This window comes from Notolepis coatsorum, assembly GCF_963971535.1.
Source record: "Notolepis coatsorum genome assembly, chromosome: 20".
Taxonomy (NCBI): domain Eukaryota; kingdom Metazoa; phylum Chordata; class Actinopteri; order Aulopiformes; family Paralepididae; genus Notolepis; species Notolepis coatsorum.
The window spans coordinates 62,202,316-62,225,324 of NC_140184.1; the positions used below are offsets into that span (position 1 = coordinate 62,202,316).

The 23,009-nt window shown below is 44.4% G+C and overlaps 1 protein-coding gene across 1 annotated transcript in view; it reads left to right on the forward strand.

Annotated features, from left to right (window-relative positions):
- The window catches only part of nfatc3a (nuclear factor of activated T cells 3a), a 264,899-nt gene that overhangs the window by 42,987 nt on the left and 198,903 nt on the right, over nt 1–23,009 (forward strand). Inside the window, 1 exon segment of the mRNA XM_084337256.1 lies at nt 16,569–17,739. Coding sequence (XP_084193382.1) covers nt 16,569–17,739 — 1,171 coding nt within the window.

Below are 23,009 nucleotides of genomic sequence, written 5' to 3' on the forward strand. Positions count from 1 at the left end.
TATCTATATAATACTTTTCACACATGGTTCGCAGTCCAGAGTGCCCCTACAGCAAATTAGTATAAAATGAAACATAGGCATAAAACCAGCACACAATTGACAGAATAAAAAACAATGCATAAATTGCAGACATAAGAATAGGTATAAAATACAATAAAAGTAGTGCAACGTAAACGTGCAGACATAAGAATAGGCATAAAATAAGTACAATAGTACAATGTTGCTCGAAGGCATGTGAACCCATGTGAGTTTTTTGGGAGCACACAAGGTGCCCCTCTTACATTATTTGGGACTAGGGTGGGAATCACCAGTTTCAGCTCGAAGGCATGTGAACCCATGTGAGTTTTTGGGAGCACACAAGGTGCCCCTCTTACATTATTTGGGACTAGGGGTGGGAATCACCAGTTTCATCATGATACGATACGATATCGATTCTTTGGACAACGATACGATATTTGCCGATATCACAAAGTCTCTCACGATACCATACGATACGATTAGATTCAGGTGCCTGCGATCGATATGAGATGATATCATATGCCCATTTAACACAATCAGTAACATTTAGATCAACAAAAAAAGTAATGAAAATATCATTTGACAATTTGTATTTTTGAGCTCTTCCAGACATTTAAAGGAAAATCAATCTATTGTTTTTAATACAAATAGACCTCCTGTTCACTGTAAAGTGCCACGTTTTTATATATTGAGCTTTAAACTTTAAGCTAAATTTTTTGGAACTCAAAACTCACAACCTCCCTCTCCCAAACCGTTCCTACAACAATTTGTTGATGTTGCATGATCATGTATAGGCCTACATTTATTATGTATTATATTGTTTATGTTTAAATAACATTTAAACATCAAACTCCTCTGACCTCATCTGGTCTTTCCAAAGACGCCCGCACACACACACACAGAAAGGGAGAATGCTATGCTGTAACATCTACACACACGGAGCTACTGCTGTTGTTCTTGGGCGGATATGAGACTCGCCACAGGATTTTCAAAATAAGAGTATCGATATGAATCGATCTTATTACATCGCATCGATCCGATTCGATTGTTGATAATTACATCGATGTATCGATCTGGATCGATGTATCGTCCCACCCCTATTTGGGACACATCATTACAGTTAAAATATTTAAGGTTTACCAGGTTGAAAGGTGTAGCCCGAGTGCCAGCCCTAAAGTCTGTACTGTTCAGTAAGGTGAATGGATGGGATCAGTACTCTGTGTAAGGCTGGGCGATTTATCAAGTTTCAATTTCAATTGTAAATGCAGCACACCCTTCTTCACAGCGTTGTGCCTCGCCCCTCCTCCCATCAAAACCCAAACAGTAGGTTCAGCTGGTGTTGAGGAGGAGCCACGGCGCGCTTCTCCAGTTATTCTGAAACGTCTTTGGTAACTTGTAGAAGATGACAGAAAGATAGCCTTTGGTTGAGAAGAAAGGTAAAACAAATTCAGTCGTCATCAACATATGATGTTCTCAAATCAATGAGTAATCATGTTTAATAATCGTGATTTCAATATTGATCAAAATAATCGTGATTAGGATTTTTGCCTGTACACCAGACAATACTTGAATTACTATTCAGTTAGATGAATGCATTGGATCCAGTGGAGGCCGTGGAGGAGTGGTGTCGATGCAGCCTGACATGCTTCCATACGTGGTGGTACTCTGTTGTCCACGTTTGTTGGCCAGTGGCTGAAAGGGAGACTGGCGGAGCACAAAGGCCTTCTGCACAGGGGGTGTAAGCAGAGCCATTTCTAATCAAGCTGCCTCCACACACAAGAGGGAAACCCTGGCTTAGGTTACCCTGCTGCCACCCTTACATGGCTGCTCAGCCTTGTGTGGATGACACGCGTCGCAACACACACACACACGCACACGCACGCACACACGCACGCACGCACGCACACACACACACAGGACTTGCAGCTACAACTGGTGCACTTGTCACCCTCGCAAGACAAATCTTCTACCCCACACAGTGGTAAAATGGTCTTTTCTCAGAACATAGGCCTGTGTGTTGCGCTGGCCACAAGTCCCTGACACACTTCCCATTAGCAGCACAAGGAGGAGGTAAAGCAGGAAGCACAGCACACTGCAGCTCCAGGGCTTATTCCTTGAGTGAGAAGCCCCAGGCAAGGTGACGTTGGTCGGTCGCAGGCCGATGGAGACTTCCTGTGTCATGGAGCCAGAGAGCGGTGCCAGCAGCTCAGCCGTCCCCCCCTTGGTTACCATGAGAGGGACACGTCACTCCTCCTTTGGGGTGTGTCACGGACACACAGCAACCCCCCCGGCGAGGCACGGAGACGAGCAGCGATTTCCCTGCTATTATTAGCTTAGGTACAGCAAAGCCTCTTAGAGATCTTTATTTAACCAGATTGACCGTCTGATGTGTGGACACTTGAGGAGTGTGTGTGATGCACTGGGCTGTCAGGAAGAGAGAACGGGACCCCCCCCCCCCCCCCCCCCCCCCCCACACACACACACACAACACACACACACACACACACACACACACACACACACACACACACACACACACACACACAGCCACTGACGGACTGACAGACGGGACTGTTTGGACAGCTTGTAACATGGGCACCATTTCTGTTGCCACTCTTCCCAGAAGATCAAAGTGTTGGCCGCAAGTATAACAATGCCCTCCATGACGGCACCGTGAGACAAAGAGAGACGCTCCTTGTGCCTTCCGCTTGCTCACACCACCATATGGCTACAAAGGTTGCAACACTGAGCCTCCAATGATTGTGGTTTCACTTCCTGGAAATGAGCTAGAATTAAGATGAGGATGAGTCGGTGTCATAGAAATGTTCAAATATAGCTTCCCCTTTACTGCTGGGAGTATCCCGTCCTAAAGAATTATGAGTTAATAAGCAATATTAGCCTGCTTACTAACTTTTTAAATTGTATCTATTTTGTTACGTTGTATCAGTTTATTGATATATGTATTGATATTAATAAATGTATTGGTTTATTGATAACATTCTATCAATAAAAAACAGGAACTAATAGATCAATGTCAGAACCATGGAACTTTAAACAGTTCTATGGTCACAAGCCTTTTAGCTAGACAGCTTGGGTCATTAGCATATCTCCGATAGACAGCTGTGGTTATTGGCGGAACCTGTTTATTCAGACAGCTCTGGTTATATTGTCTGAACTCCTCTGGAGCTCTGGAGCAGCACTATTTGAGTTGTGGAGTGACATGGAGTCCAGTGTTGCTCTGTTCTGCTGTTACTGTGTCAGGTTATCTGATATGGCTGCTAGTAGTCAGCAGGGGGGCTGTTGTTGATTTATGTTTCTGCTGCTTGGGGATGGAGAGATGGAAGGACAGAGGGGATGTATGGAGAGATGGAGGGACAGAGGGATGTTTGGATGGATGGATGGATGGATGTTGACACCAGTTCCTTTTAGATCACTTGGCTCCACATGCAACAACCTGTACCACCTCTTCTCTTCTCTTCTCTTCTCTTCTCTTCTCTTCTCTTCTCTTCTCTTCTCTTCTCTTCTCTCTTCTCTTCTCTTCTTCTCTTCTCTTCTCTTCTCTTCTCTTCTCTCTCTTCTCTTCTCTTCTCTTCTCTTCTCCTCTCCTCTCCTCTCTTCGTCTCTTCTCTTCTCTTCTCTTCTCTTCTCTTCTCTTCTCTTCTCTTCTCTTCTCTTCTCTTCTCTTCTCTTCTCTTCTCTTCTCTTCTCTTACTCTTCTCTTCTCTTCTCTTCTCTTCTCTTCTCCTCTCTTCTCTTCTCTTTTCTTCTCTTCTCTTCTCTTTTCTTCTCTTCTCCTCTTCTCTCTTCGTCTCTTCTCTTCTCTTCTCCTCCTCTTCTCTTCCACACCTACACAGGTGGGGGAAGTTTACATGTAAGAAACAAGTTCACCAATTTAAAAAAGGAAACAGTTTTCACTTACTTTCTCATGACCATATAAATTGTTAGCTCATGAAATCCTACAGTTAAGCCAATATAGGCCAAGCAATTAGAAGGAAAGACTCACACAATATACAAGAAATTTTCTGCTTTGTAACAGAAAATGGGAATCTGGAATATTTTCTATTAGATAATCGTGATGAATCGTGAATCAATTGTAAATTGATTTGCAAATAATTGAAATCATTTGTAAAATCTTTGAGATTCCCAAAGATTCCCACCCTACTGGCTATGACAGTGTTTCGCCGCATGTTGGATTAATCTTGTCTTGGCCAAGGGCGAGGGGTACAACCAAGGTAACCCTATCTGAGACCCCTGAAACACAGCCACTAAATCTCACTCCACCACCCTGCTCCTTGATGCATATTTCTACTGGCTACTGTGTGTTTGTAGTTTCACATGCTTGTGTATGCAGTCCCGGTAGTGTCCATTAACACTTTGGTCGCCAGGCTTATATTCATAATAAACCATCCCACGCCAGCTCTATTTGTCTATGGAGAAGTTCCCCTTCTTTGCAGGGCTAATGCTATAACTTTTTAAATTGTATTGCTAAATTGACATTACTATGGCCCATTCAACATCAAGTATCTATTGTTCAGGGTGTAGCAACGTTATTGTAACTGAGGGGTTACAAAACCCTGACTGTATTAAAGATTGTGATATATTAAACCACTACTAGTTATGTACTTTAATTACTGGCCAAACAGTACATCAAATATTGATGGTGAACACCCACACAAGAATACGGCATTGACACATAAATTATATTGGAGGGTTATTTATTATTATTAAGCAACGTTAGGTTACAGATTGAGAATTAGGCTTGCGCTTGTATGGCGAAGAATATACGTAAAGTCAGTCAAGAGCATAAGTCAATGAGAATAGTAGGAATACTATGATGAGTCTAAGCTGACGCCACCTGTGGTATAGCAATTATATGGGCCACACCGGTACCAACTGGAGACACTGGGTTCCCTCCGGGGTGTAAAGCCGGGAGGGGTAGAGGAATGTTCGGGTACCCAGTCTGAGTCAACGAGGAATAAAGAGGCTCCAGATACAGGAGGCGGTGCTTGTACTCCCTTGATCAGCAGACAAAAGCAATAGTTGTAATCCAAGATGCTCGACAGCATTGACGACAGCTAGCCAGCCCCTTCCACGAGGCGGGCCCGAGTGGTGATCCTCACGTGGTTAAATCCCAAATGATAGTGGAAATCAACGGTGCTCTTCTCCGGTGGTCACGGTCCCAAAGCAATATAATCCAACCAGAAATGGTTCTGCAATCGCCGGTGCCGATTCTCCTGTGCACTATACTTCACATTAAACTAGGTCGAACTTGACGTTACTTCACTAAACTCTGACACTTTTACTATTCTATTCGCACACGTTCTAAACGCTCTATTTAGACGCAAGGTTGCTCACTTCACTGCACGTTGACTCGTGGTGAAGGTGGGTAAGGTACTGAATGAACGAAGCTGAATATTACGTTGAACTACTGCTGTTTACACCTGCGCCGTATTTATACTTAAGTGACAATCTAGTACCAAACCTCAGTTCTTGTCTGGTATTACTACGCTGACTCTGGGCATGTACTGACATGCCCGGAGTTGCCTTTGAACTTGCCGTTGGGGGCTTGGTCGTTGGCGCCTGGGGCCGCTGTCCAATAGGAGAGCGAATATTACTCTGGTCTGTACGCAGGTAAAGGGATATTCCGTGTATATATATAAATAATATACAAAGTATATCAAACGATACATATATATATATTCAGTTTAATCTGGCCCTTCACAACAGTTATACTTTTTCATTCACATATTCATACTAAAATACGGTCCTAAAGTATAAGTATGTTTTTATCGTTTTCTGCAGCTTTCTCCAGAACGTGATTTATAGCCCTAAATGCATTATATTGATGATTGTATACAGTTTGATAGCAATCGGCGCGAGATAAAAAATGTCAAATGGACGTGCTTCTAGAAGTTACTACTGATCATCTGATGTTGACCGGATGGGGGGGGGGGTCGTTTATAATTCCGTGGCCAACGTTAGATGATTCATCTTGTGTGGGTGATATGATCATTAGAGCAGTTTGTATCGAACACGTTAAAAATTAACGCTGAAACTAACCGTAGCTTCATCGGGCCGTTGGGCGATGAGCGTGGAGCAGAAATATTCCTATTATGGGATGTAGAAATATGCGATCCATCTCCAGGTTGTATAATAGTATATACGTCCAAATCATGTTGTTTATCGAGTTATTGGTAACGGATTGCTATCCATTGTGTCTAGCTCGAGTCCTGGGACTATTAGCGAGTGATCGGACCGAATTGGAATGAGCACCAGCTTCCATTTCCTGTTTCCGGTTTGAGCGATCCGCCGATCAGCTACCAGATGGCGCTCTTGAACCGTTGGAGAGTTGAGAGGGGATCAACAGTAGATCTCAAGTCTCCGGGGGAGAAATATGATTGCGATCACAGATTTTTGAAATATTGATATCAAAGACGTGGTACGGTGTCTTTGGCAGAATGAGCATGGCGGGGAATGACGTGGTAAGGCGTTTTTGGCGACCATAGTGTTAAAGAGCACTGTGTTTTCTAAGTGACATACGTAAGTGATCATAAAGTATCCTTAAGGTTAGAGAGATGGACTTGTGACTGGAAGAAGGTTTGATCCCTTGATCAGCAGTGAAAATATGGGCGGGAGAAGTTAAGGAATAATGCTCTCTCTCCCCTCTCTCTATTCATTCATTCAAAACTGTATTTATTCTCGAAAGGACAATTGAGGTCACCATCATTTTCAATGTCTTACAGACATTTCAATGCATACATTTTTTACAATATAATAATAATAAATATGAATAACTATCTATATAGCACTTTTCACACATGAGCCGCAGTCCAGAGTGCCCCACAGAAATTAGTATACAATTAACATAGGCGTAAAATCAGCATACAGTTGACAGAATAAAAACAATGCACAAATTGCAGACATAAGAACAAGCATAAAATAAGTACAATAAGTACAATGTTGCTCGAAGCATGTGTGAACCCCCCCGGAAACAGCCAGTCCCCAAAACACCCCACACATCAATCCCCACCACATCCCCATCCAAGACACACCCCCTGATAAAGCATGCCATGACCGAGGAAAACACAAACAGCCCGCGTGCCACTCACACTGCCATGCACGGCGACGGGAATGCCACCCCAGTGGGCCGCACCATCTCCCCCGGTCCCAGCGACCTCGCCACCATGAGGAAACCAGTGAATCCCACGCCCCCACCCCCAAACAAATCCCAGGTGTGAATGTGTGTAGCTGTGTGAGTGTGAAGCAGGGCATTGCTGAAAAAGAGCAGTCATGCTCAGCGAACATACCTTGAATAAATAAGCCAACAAATATCTACAGTATATATCTTGACATCAAAGAGTTTCAAGTTTCAAGTTTCAAGTTTCTTTAATAGTTGTCATATAGAAGTACAGAATACTTTTATACAAAATGCTTCTTACTGTTGCGCTCCAGAGACTGTGCAAGACAAGATAAGTATGAAATAAAATAACATAGTAAAATTAGAAGTAAAAAAAAATGAGGTCACTTCAAGAGGTGTACTTCACCATGACTCTGAATAGTGGTATTTTTAGATGGTACAATACGTGTAGCCTAAATTTTAAATGTAACGTTGGACAAAGGTAAGCTGAATTGATCCCTGACATCTAACTTTATAACACGAAGCTGGTGCAATGGAACATGGGAGACTTGGTGCATTTTAATTTAAACTGGCATTAATACGATCTAGAATACACCTATAAACACAACACTGCTTCACTGGCATTAATACGATCTAGAATACACCTACTGTATAAACACAACACTGCTTCACTGGCATTAATATGATCTAGAATACACCTATAAACACAACACTGCTTCACTGGCATTAATACGATCTAGAATACACCTATAAACACTGCTTCACTGGCATTAATACGATCTAGAATACACCTATAAACACTGCTTCACTTGTACAGTCTTGTTGAAACTAAGATGTTTGCTGAAATGTACTTCTACAACAGTTAAGACTTAATTTGGTCTTTAAAGTGTCATGCCTGTGAACTGCCACTAGGGGCAGATTGGTTACTGTAACAGTGAGTGAGTGAGTGAGTGAGTGAGTGAGTGAGTGAGTGAGTGAGTGAGTGAGTGAGTGAGTGAGTGAGTGAGTGAGTGAGTGAAATAAATCCTTTGTCTATGAGGTGCCTCACACAATAATAAATACATTTAATACATTAAAGGGGAACTATCTTATAAATGGCCTTTTTGAGTGTTTAGCATTGTTTCCTAGCTATGTGAACTTATATTAATATGATCTATGTCTCAAAATTCTCATATTGGTGCATTCTTCCAATTCTCCTCTCACAATATTCACCCTCACTGAACTGAGTCATTTGAAAATGTGCGCGATATGTGATGTCAGAGAGACACCGCTGCATGTTAATGTTGAGATACAAGATGAGCTGCACACAGTGGCTGGACCTGCACCTGCACCTGCAGCCCAGGCTCAAAACGGCTCGAGATCTTGAGGTAGAAAAATGCTGTTTTTGAGGACTTGATTAGAAATACAAAACAATGAATAAAAAAAATATATATATTACAGAGGTGTTCCATAGACTCACAGGAATTGTGTAAAAGTGCCCAAATAGTGAAAGAAATAGTAAAATAGTTCCCCTTTACTGTAATAAAAACTCACTCATCTTTGACACAATAGTGGCATCTATTGTTGACCTTGTATTCCCCCCTCAAATAGATAGATAGATAGATAGATAGATAGATAGATAGATAGATAGATAGATAGATAGATAGATAGATAGATAGATAGATAGATAGATAGATAGATAGATAGATAGATAGATAGATAGATAGACAGACAGACAGACAGACAGACAGACAGACAGACAGACAGACAGACAGACAGACAGACAGACAGACAGACAGACAGACAGACAGACAGACAGACAGACAGACAGACAGACAGACAGACAGACAGACAGACAGACAGACAGACAGACAGACAGACAGACAGATAGACAGATAGATAGATAGATAGATAGATAGATAGATAGATAGATAGATAGATAGATAGATAGATAGATAGATAGATAGATAGATAGATAGATAATATTTTATTTATCCCCATAAGGAAATTAGAGCATCACAGCAGCATTACAGTTGTTTTGAATCATTGAAACAATCCTCACATGCACAATAAAAGTGAACTGTTCCATAAACTACCGAAACAACACGTTAATGTTCCATAAACTACTGAAATGACACGTTAATGTTCCATAAACTACTGCAATGACATTAGAACAGGCCTACACTGTTTTTGGAAAATACATTTTTATGACTCAATAAATAAGCTCTCTCTCTCTCTCTCTCTCTCTCTCTCTCTCTCTCTCTCTCTCTCTCTCTCTCTCTCTATCTCTCTCTATCACTCTTCTGAGTGAGGTTTATTAACACCAATGGCTCTTCAGTGTGCTTTAATTGAGAGGCCAACTGTGTCTGCCTCTCTCCTCCTCTCTCCTCTCTCCTTCTCTCTCTCTCTCCCTCCCTCTCTCTCCTTCTCTCTCCTCTCTCCTCCTCTCTCTCTCTCTCTCTCTCTCTCTCATCTCTCCTTCTCTCTCCTCTCTCCTCCTCTATCCTCTCTCCTCCTCTCTCCTCTTCCCTTCTCTCTCCTCTCTCCTCCTCTCTCCTCTCTCCTTCTCTCTCCTTTCTCCTCATCTCTCCTCTCCCCTCTCCTCCTCTCTCCTCCTCTCTCCTCTCCCCTTCTCTCTCCTCTCTCCTCCTCTCTCCTCTCTGTTTTCTCTCTCCTTTCTCCTCATCTCCCCTCTCCCCTTCTCTCTCCTCTCTCCTCCTCTCTCCTCTCCCCTTCTCTCTCCTCTCTCCTCCTCTCTCCTCTCTGTTTCTCTCTCCTTTCTCCTCATCTCTCCTCTCCCCTTCTCTCTCCTCTTTCCTCCTCTCTCCTCTCCCCTTCTCTCTCCTCTCTCCTTCTCTCTCCTCTCTCCACCCTCTCTTACTTTTCTTTTCCATTTAGTGAGGTGTGCTAATGAACAGGCAGTGGTGTGGGATATTAGAACAGGCAGTGGTGTGGGATATTAATTGATGGCTGTCCCGCCTCCCTCATTTAGTGTGTGTGTGTGTGTGTGTGTGTGTGTGTGTGTGTGTGTGTGTGTGTGTGTGTGTGTGTGTGTGTGTGTGTGTGTGTGTGTGTGTGTGTGTGTGTGTGTGTGTGTGTGTGTTTGCACTAAACAAGAGGCAGATCGTTTTCTATTGGAGGCAGTCTTAGAAAGGGGATATTGTGCGTACACAGGGATATTTATGGCTGCGTTTGGCCTCTTGTTAATTTCTCTTTAATTGAAAATGCCTTTCTAAATCGCTCCCTTGGATATAATAGCATTTTCGTAAGCCTAGTAATAAGTTTACGCCAAGACATTATGTACTTCTTCAATGCAAATTATGATTATTACAAATTTTGTCTCACACACATTATTTTCTATTTTGGGTGAGAATTTAACACTTAGAATTTCATCTTGGAATGTAATGTAGGCTAGTTATCAAGGGGAGAGGGACTTGGGGGAGATGGATTATTTAGAATCATCAGTTTATCATCACTGCATGGAAGGGAATTGCACCTGCGAGAGGCCAGGTGCAGCCATGGGCCGTTGTGATAGGTCTGTATTTAGTATGAATACTAACCTGTGATGATGAATATGACAAGGTGCCTTGTTCCACGTTAAACAAGCTACGGTCAGCCACATGTGAGAGTGTGCCAAGCAAGAGAGCTCCACAACACACTTCACTGTGTGTATGGCATGTATGTGTGTGTGTGTGTGTGTGTGTGTGCAGGGAACAAAATTAACTTTTTGGTTTACCAGCCAAGGTGGCTGGTAGATAAAAAAAAAACGACCAGCCAAGCAGATTTTTTACCATCCAAAAATTTGAAATAGCTTTTTAGTATATCGCCATGTGTTATTATTATTGTTGTCACTAACCTTTTCCACAGGGAGCACATGTGCTCCTAAATAAAATAAAAATTAGCAGCACACAAAGAAATTTAGGAGCACAGTGAAAATCTTTCAAGTAACAAGAGTTTATTAACAAACTATTTATTACATGCATATTATACTGTGCGTGCGTGTGCATACTAAGGGTCAACATCTGTGCAATAGCACATACCACCAAAAGCACACATTGGCCCATGATGCCTACTAGACACAAAGGATATCGGTTGTCAAGCTGCTTTTGTATGTTGTACTGTTGTCACAATACCAACATTTTGACTTTGATACAGATAGGAAAGGTAATGGAATATATTATTAGATGACAGAACATCTTTATCTTTATACAATTATTTAATTCATTATAATTTAAACGCTAATAGTTAATCAATAGTAATTAATAAAATTATTCTGTTACAGCTACTGAGCTATATACTATAGCTACTGTCCATCAATATCTTCCTTTTTTTTTTTAACTTTTTTTTTTAGCGTTTATCGCTTTTCTGGTCAAGCATGACCGACAGAAACAGGTTGAATGGGATGTAGAGCAGGGGAAGACATTCTGAGAAAATACGGCGGGTCCGGGAATCGAACTCGTGTACCCCAGATCCGTGACGAGCACGGTTGTCCCCGACGCAGAAATAGCGCCGAGGTACGCGGTGAGCTACGGGAGCTCGCCCAATATCTTCCTTTTGAATGAAATAGGTTCAGGAGAGAGATGGAGAGAGGGAGAGGGAGAGAGAGAGAGCGACACACACACACACACACACACACTCACACTCACACACACTCACACTCACACACAGATAGACGGAGAGAGACAGATTCTCAGCCCTCCCTTCCCTCACTATGCCTCCGAGCGTCCCCCATGATTAGCGTTAGCAGTAGTTAGCGTTAGCAGGTTAGCTTAGTTGGAGTACTCAGTTAGCAGATAACATTACAGTAGTTATTGTTTTTTAGCACGACATGGGTATAACTGGCAAGGATGCAAAGCATGTTAGACAATTGGAACTGCTGCTCGCAGAGTTTTCGTTGCACATAGAAGCAGCGTGACTCGAGATGAGTTGTTACAGAGCTGATCCACGCTGCTCCGTGTCTATTATAAAATGACAATTGCGCAGTTGACACGCCCACTACGCAAGACTATTACTCACACACTGTGCTCCTAAATGATTTTTCCGGTTCGCACAAATCTATTTTTAGAGGCCAATGCGAGTGAAATGCTCACACTGTATAGCCCTGATAAGCTGATATAATACTCTAATATGCTCATATGGCTCCCAATTATTTTACACGCCAGAGTGGCTGAGTAGCCTCTGTAATTTACCAGCCAAAGACGAAATCTACACACCATTGGCGTTTGGCGGGTGCTTATTTTGTTCCCTGTGTGTGTGCTTCTGTATGTTTGTGTTTGTGTTTGTGTGTGTGTGTGTGTGTGTGTGTGTGTGTGCGTGTGTGTGTATGTTTGTGTTTGTGTGTGTGTGTCCTGCCCTTCAGGGGGTGGGGCCACTGACTGGCTGCTACTGACCCCCCCCCCCCCCCCTCTCTCTCTCTCTCTCTCTCTCTCTCTCTCTCTCTCTCTCTCTCTCTCTCTCTCTCTCTCTCTCTCTCTCTCTCTCTCTCTCTCTCTCCCCCCTGTCAGTCAGTCAGATGCTGCCAGAGGGATGGTCTGCTGGGTCTTGTGACAGGCGGGTTGAGCCAGTGTGGAGCTGGAAGCTACTATAAATAAAGAGAGAGAGAGACTGGGGGAGACAGAGAGAGAGAGAGAGAGAGAGAGAGAGAGAGAGAGAGAGAGAGCGACCCAGACAAGTCCTGACATGACCCCCCCCCCCCCCACATCTTCAAAGAGCTTCATGTCCTCATAAGCCCTTAACCCTTTTTGTACTTAAACAAAGTGATTTTGTCACATTGTTCTCCTCTGTAGCTTAACAGGTTAACCCTTTCACTACCACACTGCAGAAGGTTAACCCTTTCACTACCACACTACAGACGGTTAACCTTCTGTAGTGTGGTTGTGAAAGGGTTAACCCTTTGTTGTGTGGCAGTGAAAGGGTTAAACCTCAGGCTTTTTAACCATATTGTCTGATTCGCAAAACAATTTGGCATCGGCTTGATATTTGGTGATTGCAAATTTCGCTGCGCTACAATTCAACTCAGTGACATAATGATCATGATTTAAATTTTTTTTATGAATGAAAAATTGGGACGAAAGAAATAACAAAATGAACATTCCGAATTGGCTTCTTTGTACAACATATTTGCAGTCCGAATCGATATACTGTATGCACATTGCAACTGGATCAGGTGCCTTTTGAATGAACAATAATAAAGTTTGTTACGTTACACTGCTGAGGTTACTGTGTTCATTTATTTATTTATGTAAATGGAAGCATTTATATATAGCACTTTATATCCAAAGCGTTTCACAGCTTGTGCCTCACATTCATCCATTCACTCACACATTCACTCACCGACGGCGGAGGCCACCATGCAAGGTGCCGACCTGCTCATCGGGAGGTTAGGGGTTAAGTGTCTTGCTCAAAGTCACTTCGACGCACTGCCCGAGAGGAGCCAGAATCAAACCGGTAACCTTGTGATTACCAGACGATCGCTCTACCTCCTGAGCCACTGTCGCCCCATTTGTGATTTGAGAGCAGTAGGATGCGTGGGGGTGCGTTAGAGGAACACAGGGTCATTGTGCAACTTCCCAGCTGTTTCACAACCGTATCCTGAGCAGGCGACGTGGTGGTCAGGGCTTCAGAGAGAAACATTGGCATCATCGCATGCTGGTCTGTGCATCTCCCTCGACCATAATAATAATAATAATAATAATAATAATAATAATAATAATAATAATAATAATAATAATAATAATAATAATAATACACTTTATTTATATAGCACCTTTCATACAACAATTGCAGCCCAAAGTGCTTCACAGCAGTGATGTACAGTAGACACAAAATAGACAAAATGAGCATAAAGTTGGCATAATTTATACATAAAGTCTGCATTTGTGCTCATTTAGCTGATTTCTGTCATTAAAATCTATAAAAAGGATTGTGATATATTTCTGTGTTAACATGTCCAACCCCTGGAGGGCTTCCTGCACACCGGTCCCATCCACCTCCAGGGGCTGAGGCCCCGCCCACCTCCAGGGGCTGAGGCCCCACCCACCTCCAGGGTCTGAGGCCCCACCCACCTCCAGGGTCTGAGGCCCCACCCACCTCCAGGGTCTGAGGCCCCGCCCACCTCCAGGGTCTGAGGCCCCACTTGTATTGGGAATTGCAAAATAAAAGCAATGCATAAAGTGCAGACATAGAATGAGTATAAAAATAGACAGAATAAGAGCAGTGCAATAAAATAGACATACATTAGCATACAATTTATTTTTCCTTTCTTTCATTTGAAGTTCCATTTCAAGCTTTTCAAGTACGTTTTCAAGCCTTATTTAATTTTTTTTAATAAACAAAACAGAGTCTCCTGTTCCCTTCCCCGTGACATGACTTTATCACTTGTACATTTCAAGTCAAAGCTTCAATTCAGAAGCTCAACAAGGGAAATGCACTTTTAAGAAATGCACAAATGTCTTATACAAGAAAAATAACATATCTTTTCATTCAGGTGGTGAGAAACTTCCAGGCAAAAGTACTATATAGGTCAGGAAATATATATGTGTGTGTGTGTTTATGAAAACGTGTGTGTGAGTGTGTGAGTGTGTATAATGTGTGACTGTGACAGTTTTAGATTAAGCTGACTTCTTTTTGTTTTGTGATGTGGGCAGGTTCTCAACAGGTTTAGATTGAGTGGGCAGGTTCTCAACAGGTTTAGATTGAGCTACACAAGATTCCAGCCCAAATGTTTGCTACAGTACATGTTTCTAAAGCAATTTTAACCTGCTTTATACAGGTTTAACATTGTGCTTAGCAGCAACCAGTCCAGCCCTGTGTGTGTGAGTGAGTGTGAGTGAACACAGTGTGCGTGTATGTGTGTGTGTGTGTGTGTGTGTGTGTGTGTGTGTGTGTGTGTGTGTGTGTGTGTGTGTGTGTGTGTGTGTGTGTGTGTGTGCGTCTATGTGTGTTTGTTTGTGTGTGTGTGTGTGTGTGTGTGACTGTGTGTGTGTGTGCAGCCCAGTGCAGCCAGTGGAAGTTTAATCAATAACCTCTAATAGAGTATAGGCTCTTGTTTGTTTGTTTCTGTGTGTGTGTGTGTGTGTGTGTGTGTGTGTGTGTGTGTGTGTGTGTGTGTGTGTGTGTGTGTGTGTGTGTGTGTGTGTGTGTGTGTGTGTGTGTGTGTGTGTGTGTGTGTGTGTGTGTGTGTGTGTGTGTGTGTGTGTGTGTGTGTGTGTGTGTGTGTGTGTGTGTGTGTGTGTGCGTGCGTGCGTGCGTGCGTGTGTGCGCGTGTGTGTGCATGTGTGTGTGTGTCTAGGCCAGGCCAGCACCGTCTGACCCGTGGTATAAATAGTGTTCTGGTACTAGCTGTGATGACAGCAGAGAGCTGCACCGTTATGTGAATTTGTTTCCTGAGTAGCGTTGTGTTCATCCGTTAGTCCTCTTGGAACCTTGCCCGCTATAACCACTCGCTCTCCCCAGCAACACCGACATACACACACACTCGCAGGTCCCCTCCCTTGCGGCGTATGTCTGGAATGGCGATATCACTCAGTGGAGCCATAATTGTTTGAGAGGAGGGCAATCCTTCTGGGGAGAGAGGCAGACAGATTGAACCCCTGGTCTGTCCCCTGTCCCAGCCCTGGCCAGCCCCACAGCACAGGGTAGTGATACTGTAGATGCCAGGGGTATAACCACCTCAATACAGAATAAAAAAATGTAAGGGAAAAATATAAAGTATATTTGATACAGTGTATCGAAATGTAAAACTGTCTATGATTCTCCTCTCATTCTCTTCAGAGCCTGAACCTAGTTAACAAAAGATTATTCTATCTTATGCCATCATAAATCTAAACAAAATAATTTTGAGGCACTGTGGACCAAATGTAAGCCAAAAGATACTTATTTTGAATTGTAAATGTTTTAAACAACATCAACAATTATTAATTATTATTATTCACTTGAAAATATAGCATAACATTTTTTCCCACTTCTCTGAGTTTCAAATGTCCTTCCCAGAACTGCATAGTGCACTTTTTTAATTCCACACAATGTGTTCTGTTGTCGTAATTCTATCCCTGATTCCAGATCAGTGATGGCTATCGAAATGCAATCTGACCGCTTGAATTCAGCCTGCCTGTGTCTTGATCTAATTTAAGAGGCAAGTTTGCCGGTTTTTGTTTTCACTTGGCGCTCGCTCACCATGTGACCCTTTCAGCGAGAAGGTTCTAGAGATGACCAGGAAGTAATAGTGACGATGACTTTGAGAGTCAGAAACACTTTTATCATTTGAATGTGGATATATTGTCACACAGTCCTACTGTATCTCTAATTAGCAACCTTTACATTTCCACAGTACAACAGATCCACGTGTTACCGTGACAACAGGACCTCACGTACACAGTACACAGTACACAGCCTGACCGTCACGTCTCTCTCTCTCTTCTCTTTATTAACCCAGATCTGGAGTCAGATGACAACACGTCCTTCTACATCCTGAATGTGGGCCAGCCCCAGGTCACCAACCACCAGTCCATGGGTCTGCCTCGCCATGGCATGCAGCCCCACTCCCAGGTCATCAGTGCCCCGCCACGCCTGCAGCCCCACAAGCCGGCCTGTGAGCCCCCGGGCTATGGAGCCCAGCAGGGCTCCAAGTACAGCACCTCCCCCCTCCTGCCCCTGGTGGGGCCGCCCAAGGCCTTTGAGTGTCCCAGCATCCAGATCACCTCCATCTCCCCCAGTTGCCAGCAAGAGATGGACGCCAGCGAGGAGGACATGAGGGTCAATGGGCCCGACGGCGACTACCACAGGGACCGGCCCCTGTCCAGGGACCACCTGTACCTGCCCCTGGACCACTCGTACCGGGACTCATCACTGAGCCCCAGTCCCTGCAGCAGCCTCTCCTCCAGGAGCTGGTTCTCCGACGCCTCCTCCTGCGAGTCCTTCTCCCACGTGTACGACGACGTGGACTCTGAGCTGAACGAGGCGGCCGCCCGCTTCACCCTGGGCTCCCCGCTCACCTCCCCCGGCTGCGCCTCCCCTCAGGCGGGCGGGGGGCCCCTGGAGGAGCAGCCCCCCTGGCAGCAGCACCATCCGGCCTTCGTGCACTCTCACTCTCTCACCCTGTCGCCGCGGCACTCGCCCTGCCATTCACCGCGCACCAGCGTCACAGATGAGAACTGGCTGAGCCCGCGGCCGACATCGCGGCCCTCCTCGCGGCCCTCCTCCCCCTGCGGGAAGCGGCGCCACTCCAGCGCCGACATCTGCTACCAGGGCTCGCTGTCGCCACACCACTCGCCCACTGCCACGCCGGGGCCCTCGCCCAGGGGCAGCGTTACAGAGGACACGTGGATCGGGAGCTCCTCTGCGGGCATGTCGCCCTTCCAGTGCTGCCCCACTGAGGCCAACATCCCCTCCAAGACCCGGAAGACGTCCCAGGACAGGACGGCCGTGCAGCAGGGGAAAGGGGAGCTGGGGATGGACGACCCGGGGAACATATCCCCTCTCCTCGACTCCCCCTCGGAGGAGGTGCTCCACGGCCTGAAGAAGGACGGACCTGGGGAGCAGTTCCTCTCTGTACCCTCACACTTCACATGGAACAAACCCAAGCCTGGACACACTCCTATCTTCAGGTACCTGACATACCACTACTAACATAACTACCAGATATTACTACTGTTTTTTTTTTTTTTTTTTTTGATCCACTTTTTCTCCCATTTTTCCATATTTTCCTCCCATCCCAATTTCGTATCATCCAATTCAACCCTCCCCTGTCACGAACGCTGTTTCTTGCCTCCCACAAGCCGGCTGCAATGTGGACTAAGTCATACATAGCACAAGTCCCCTCCGGTACTTGAGGTAACAGCAGTCGCATCTTTTCACCTGCGCAGCTCGATCTCTCAGTGTCGAGGAGTAACGCGTGGGAGGCTCACGCTGCCCCCGACACTTCCTGATTCTACTGCGCAGGCGCACCAACCGACTTGTAGGAGTCGCTGTCCACAACGCCCGATCCCCACCCTTCAGTTTTCCCTCCCCGTAATACGGCCAATGTGTATTACTGCGGACGACCAGCCAAACTGAAAAACAATGTGGAGAGCTGGATTCGAACACGCGAATCCTAGCGTCTCCACACTGGTGGCGAGTGCCTTGCCCACTACACCACCTAGCCGCCCACTACTGTTTTTTTTTTATCACCAAATGTGCTTGTTTGTGCCACTGAAACAGAAATCTTGCTCTGAAAGACAACACTCGTCAGTTGTGGAGCATGAGAGCCTACAGTGAAAACGTTGTTGCGCTGAAAACTAGGTTAGCGCTATCTAAACGATAAAAACAGTGGTTGGTGTTTGTGCATTTCCAAACATGTCGCCCACTTTGCGTAGCGTTCATAGACTATGATACGGACAGGCCGTTCCATGAGCGGAGAGACCTGCTGCAGACTGACTCGAGATAATGAAAATATTACAAATGCTAACGGACTGTTTTGACTGACAAAATGTATTATAACTAAGCATTGGGTATATTGCTGTGCATTGGTATGTCCGCGGACGTGTGTGTGTGTGTGTGTGTGTGTGTGTGTGTGTGTGTGTGTGTGTGTGTGTGTGTGTGTGTGTGTGTGTGTGTGTGTGTGTGTGTGTGTGTGTGTGTGTGTGTGTGTGTGTGTGTGTGTGTGTGTGTGTGTGTGTGTGTGTGTGTGTGTGTGTGTGTGTGTGTGTGTGTGTGTGTGTGTGTGTGTGTGTGTGTGTGTGTGTGTGTGTGTGTGTGTGTGAGTGAGACTCGTTATTGCTGCTGGCATGTGCTTTAAGATGCATTCTAAAATATGATTTCCCTAAACAATTGCTCAAGCACTACTAGAGTAATTCATACTCGATCTGGGAAAACATTACTCGTGCCCTTCCCTACCAAGAACCATTTGATAAAAGCCAGAAATCAAAGCAAAGTGACTTGGTTTGCTGCAATTTTATTTTATCTCACTCATTTGTCTCCAATGACTCAAACAGTTAAGTCGATACAGTTAAGTAAAATAAATGGATCAGATTGATACTATCAGTCGATACTGATACTGCCCAGTTTAGGACTCAGAATTGGTATTGGTAGTGATAAAGTGGTATCGGTGCATTCATAATTGCTGCTAGTAGCAAGTACTACTTCAAGTCAAGTCAAGTCAAGAGTTTTATTTGTCACGGCATACAAGTATACAGTGAAATGCGGGGTGTCTTGCCCGCAACGATTGTGTATAATACAATAATACAATAATAAGAATCCAATAGGATGAGAATGCGACATTTGTGCAATAATACAAGTAATAAGAGTAAAGACATATCAGGTATATGTACATGAGTTTTACCTTATTTTTTTTTATCTACTTTTTCTCCCATTTTCTATTTTTCTCCCATCCCAATTTCGTATCGTCCAATTCTACCCTCCCCTGTCTCGAACGTTGTTAGGCCATGCCTCCCACAAGCCGGCTGCAATGTGGACTAAGCCTTACATCACTTGTCCCCTCCGGTACTCGAGGAAGCAGCAGTCGCATCTTTTCACCTGCACAGCGCGATCTCTCAGCGTCGGGGGTCTGCGTTTGGAGGGCACGCCGCCCCCGTCGCTTCCTGATTCTGCTGCGCAGGCGCACCAACTGACCTGTAGGAGTCGCTGTCCACAACATCCGATCCCCACCCATCAGCTTCCCATCCCCTAATACTGCCAATTGTATTAGTATGAACCACCAGCCAAGCTGATAGCAATGCGGAGAGCTGGGCTCAAACCCAGCGTCTCCTGCATTTGTGGTGAGCGCCTTGCCCACTGCACCACCTAGCCGCCCCTGTACATGAGTTTTACAAAAGCATGGTAAGACATGCTAGGTCCTGTGATAGTGCAATACACTGTTAGCTACGGATGAGGCACTGGGTCTTATGTACACTGCTATACAATGCTATACTATACAATCTACAGTTATACTATGTGTCCTTATGCTAGCTTGCTATCCATCTGTTTACTATACAAGAACCGCTCCCGTACTTTTTTTTTTTTTTAAGTGACCTTTCATTGTGTAAAGAGACCATAAGTGTAAGCGTGTGCAGCATGTGTGTGTGTGTGTTCATGGTAAAGTGACCATAAGTGTGTGAGTGTATACAGTGTGTGTGTTGTGTGTGTGCTCATGTGTGCTCATGTGTGGAGAGTTCAGTGTTCAAGACTCTGATGGCCTGGGGGAAGAAGCTGAGCCGAAGTCTCTCGGTCCTAGTTGCTGGTGTTCGCAGGCGTTTGCCTGACCGCAACAGGCTGTTATTGGGGTGGTGGGGGTCTTTCATTATTCTGCAGGCTCTGGATTTGCACCTCTTGTTATATAAGATCTGCAGGGGTGGTAGTGCAATACCCGTAGTACGCTCAGCTGAGCGCACCACTCTCTGTAGGGCCTTCTTGTCCTGTGCCATGCTGTTTCCATACCAGGCAGTGATGTTTCCAGTCAAGATGCTCTCTACAGCTCCGGAGTAGAAGGACTGGAGTATCTTCCCCGATACTCTGAACTTCCTTAACTGTCTCAGGTGGTAGAGGCGCTGCTTCGCCTTCTTTACGACTGAGTCTATGTGTGTTGTCCATGTCAGATCCTCTGAGATGTGGACCCCCAGGTACTTGAAGCTGCTCACCCTGTCCACGGTAGCCCTGTTTATCCTCAGTGGTGTGTGTGTCCCCTGCTGTGTTCTCCACGATCAGCTCCTTGGTTTTACCAATGTTCAGGAGCAGGCTGTTGTCCTGGCACCAGCTTTCCAGTACCTCAACCTCCTCCCGGTAGGCCTTCTCGTCGTTGTCAGAGATCAGCCCCACCACCACTGTGTCGTCCGCAAACTTCAGTATGGAGTTGGAGCTGAACTTGGCCACACAATCATGTGTGTATAGTGAATACAGCAGGGGGCTCAGGACACAGCCCTGCGGGGACCTGATACTCAGGGTGATGGTGTTGGAGGTCTGACCCCCCACCCTGACCGCCTGGGGCCTTTACTTCTATTACTGCTTAAATCACCACAGTATTATTACTACTTTAATTACAACAACTACTTCTACTACTATTAGTTTCATACTACTACTCTTACTACTACTATTACTATTACCAATCCTACTACTACCCCTCCTCCTACTACTACTACTACTACTACTACTACTACTACTACTACTACTACTACTACTACTACTACTACTACTACTACTACTACTACTACTACTACTACTACTACTATTCCTACTACTACTAGCCTACTACTACTCCTGCTACTATTACTACTACTAGCATTCTTACTATTACTCATACTCCTACTCCTACTCAGAGCCGTCTGGAGAAATACGAGACCCTGTGGACACCCCATGCGAATATTTTTAATGAATTAATACTTATTTTTGCCTTCAATTTCCTAAAAATATTAAATCAGGTTGTCGTCTCCAATCAGTATGTGATGAATGTATCAAATTAACCTCTCAGCGAGGCCTTGAACACTTCTTTTTTCTTTGCTTTTTTTCTGAGGCAAATTTCCTCCATCTATCTCGTTCTCTCGACATTGTGTTTCAAAATTCAAATGACCACCACGCTGCCACGCACGCCATCCATCCACCTTACACCTGACCACCATGTGCCAATGTGCTTGATAGATGACGCAGTCACGTTCAAACTGTCACGCATAGCGAGGCAGTTTATACATACTATTCTACAAACGTGTCTAATGTGAAATATATCATCATGTAAGCAAAACTAGATTTTAGGTCTGTGATGGAAAGTAATTCTGTTAATTTTTTTTATAAACAATAAAATAAAAATGTAAATCCTGCCCCTACCACGAGGCCTCCTAGGTGCGAGGCCCTGTGTGACTGCACCGCTCGCACGCCCCTAGCGGCGGCTCTGCTCCTACTATTACTACTATTACTACTATTCCTACTTCTACTACTACTACTACTACTACTACTACTACTACTACTACTACTACTACTACTACTACTACTACTACTACTACTACTACTACTAAATGGTAAATAAACTGCCTTTATATATGCCTATAAGCACTTGTATATGTAGTATATTACTACTACTACTACTACTACTACTACTACTACTACTACTACTACTACTACTACTACTCCTACTACTACTACTACTACTACTCCTACTACTACTACTACTACTACTACTACTACTACTACTACTACTACTACTACTACTACTACTACTACTACTACTACTACTAATAATAATAATATTAATAACAACAATAGTGGATTATGTAGACTCTTTACTATTCATCCTGAAAATGTTAATTGAAACTGAGCCAGACATGATGAGCCATTGTAGAATGCAAGGCTTCTGTCCTCATGATGAGCCAAACTGAGCCATTCCATGATGGCCATGGTAGAAATCCCCCAGTCCTATATTTATCCTGCATCTGTCCCGCCTTTGTGCTGCAGTGGTCACTGCAGACAGTTCTACCTCTAATGTTGTGCCGCTGAACAAAACCACACACACAAAAACACAAAGACCACACATTACTCCCACTCTCCAATGGCCGTTAAAAACAATAACAATAGGATTTTGACAAACAATTTGTCTGGGAGTCAGAACAGTCAGTCAGAACAGTCAGTCAGAACAGTTAGTCAGAACAGTTAGTCAGAACAGTTAGTCAGAACAGTCAGTCAGAACAGTCAGTCAGAACAGTTAGTCAGAACAGTCAGTCAGAACAGTCAGTCAGAGCTGTCAGTCAGAACAGTCAGTCAGAGCTGTCAGTCAGAGCTGTCAGTCAGAGCAGTCATTGGAATAGGAACATCTACAGTGGCCCCATCTGTGTGGCTTTGAAGTAGGGCTGAGAGACATAACAAATATCAAGGTATACTGTTATAGATCCATGCAAAAGGTGTGGATTTTTAATATACA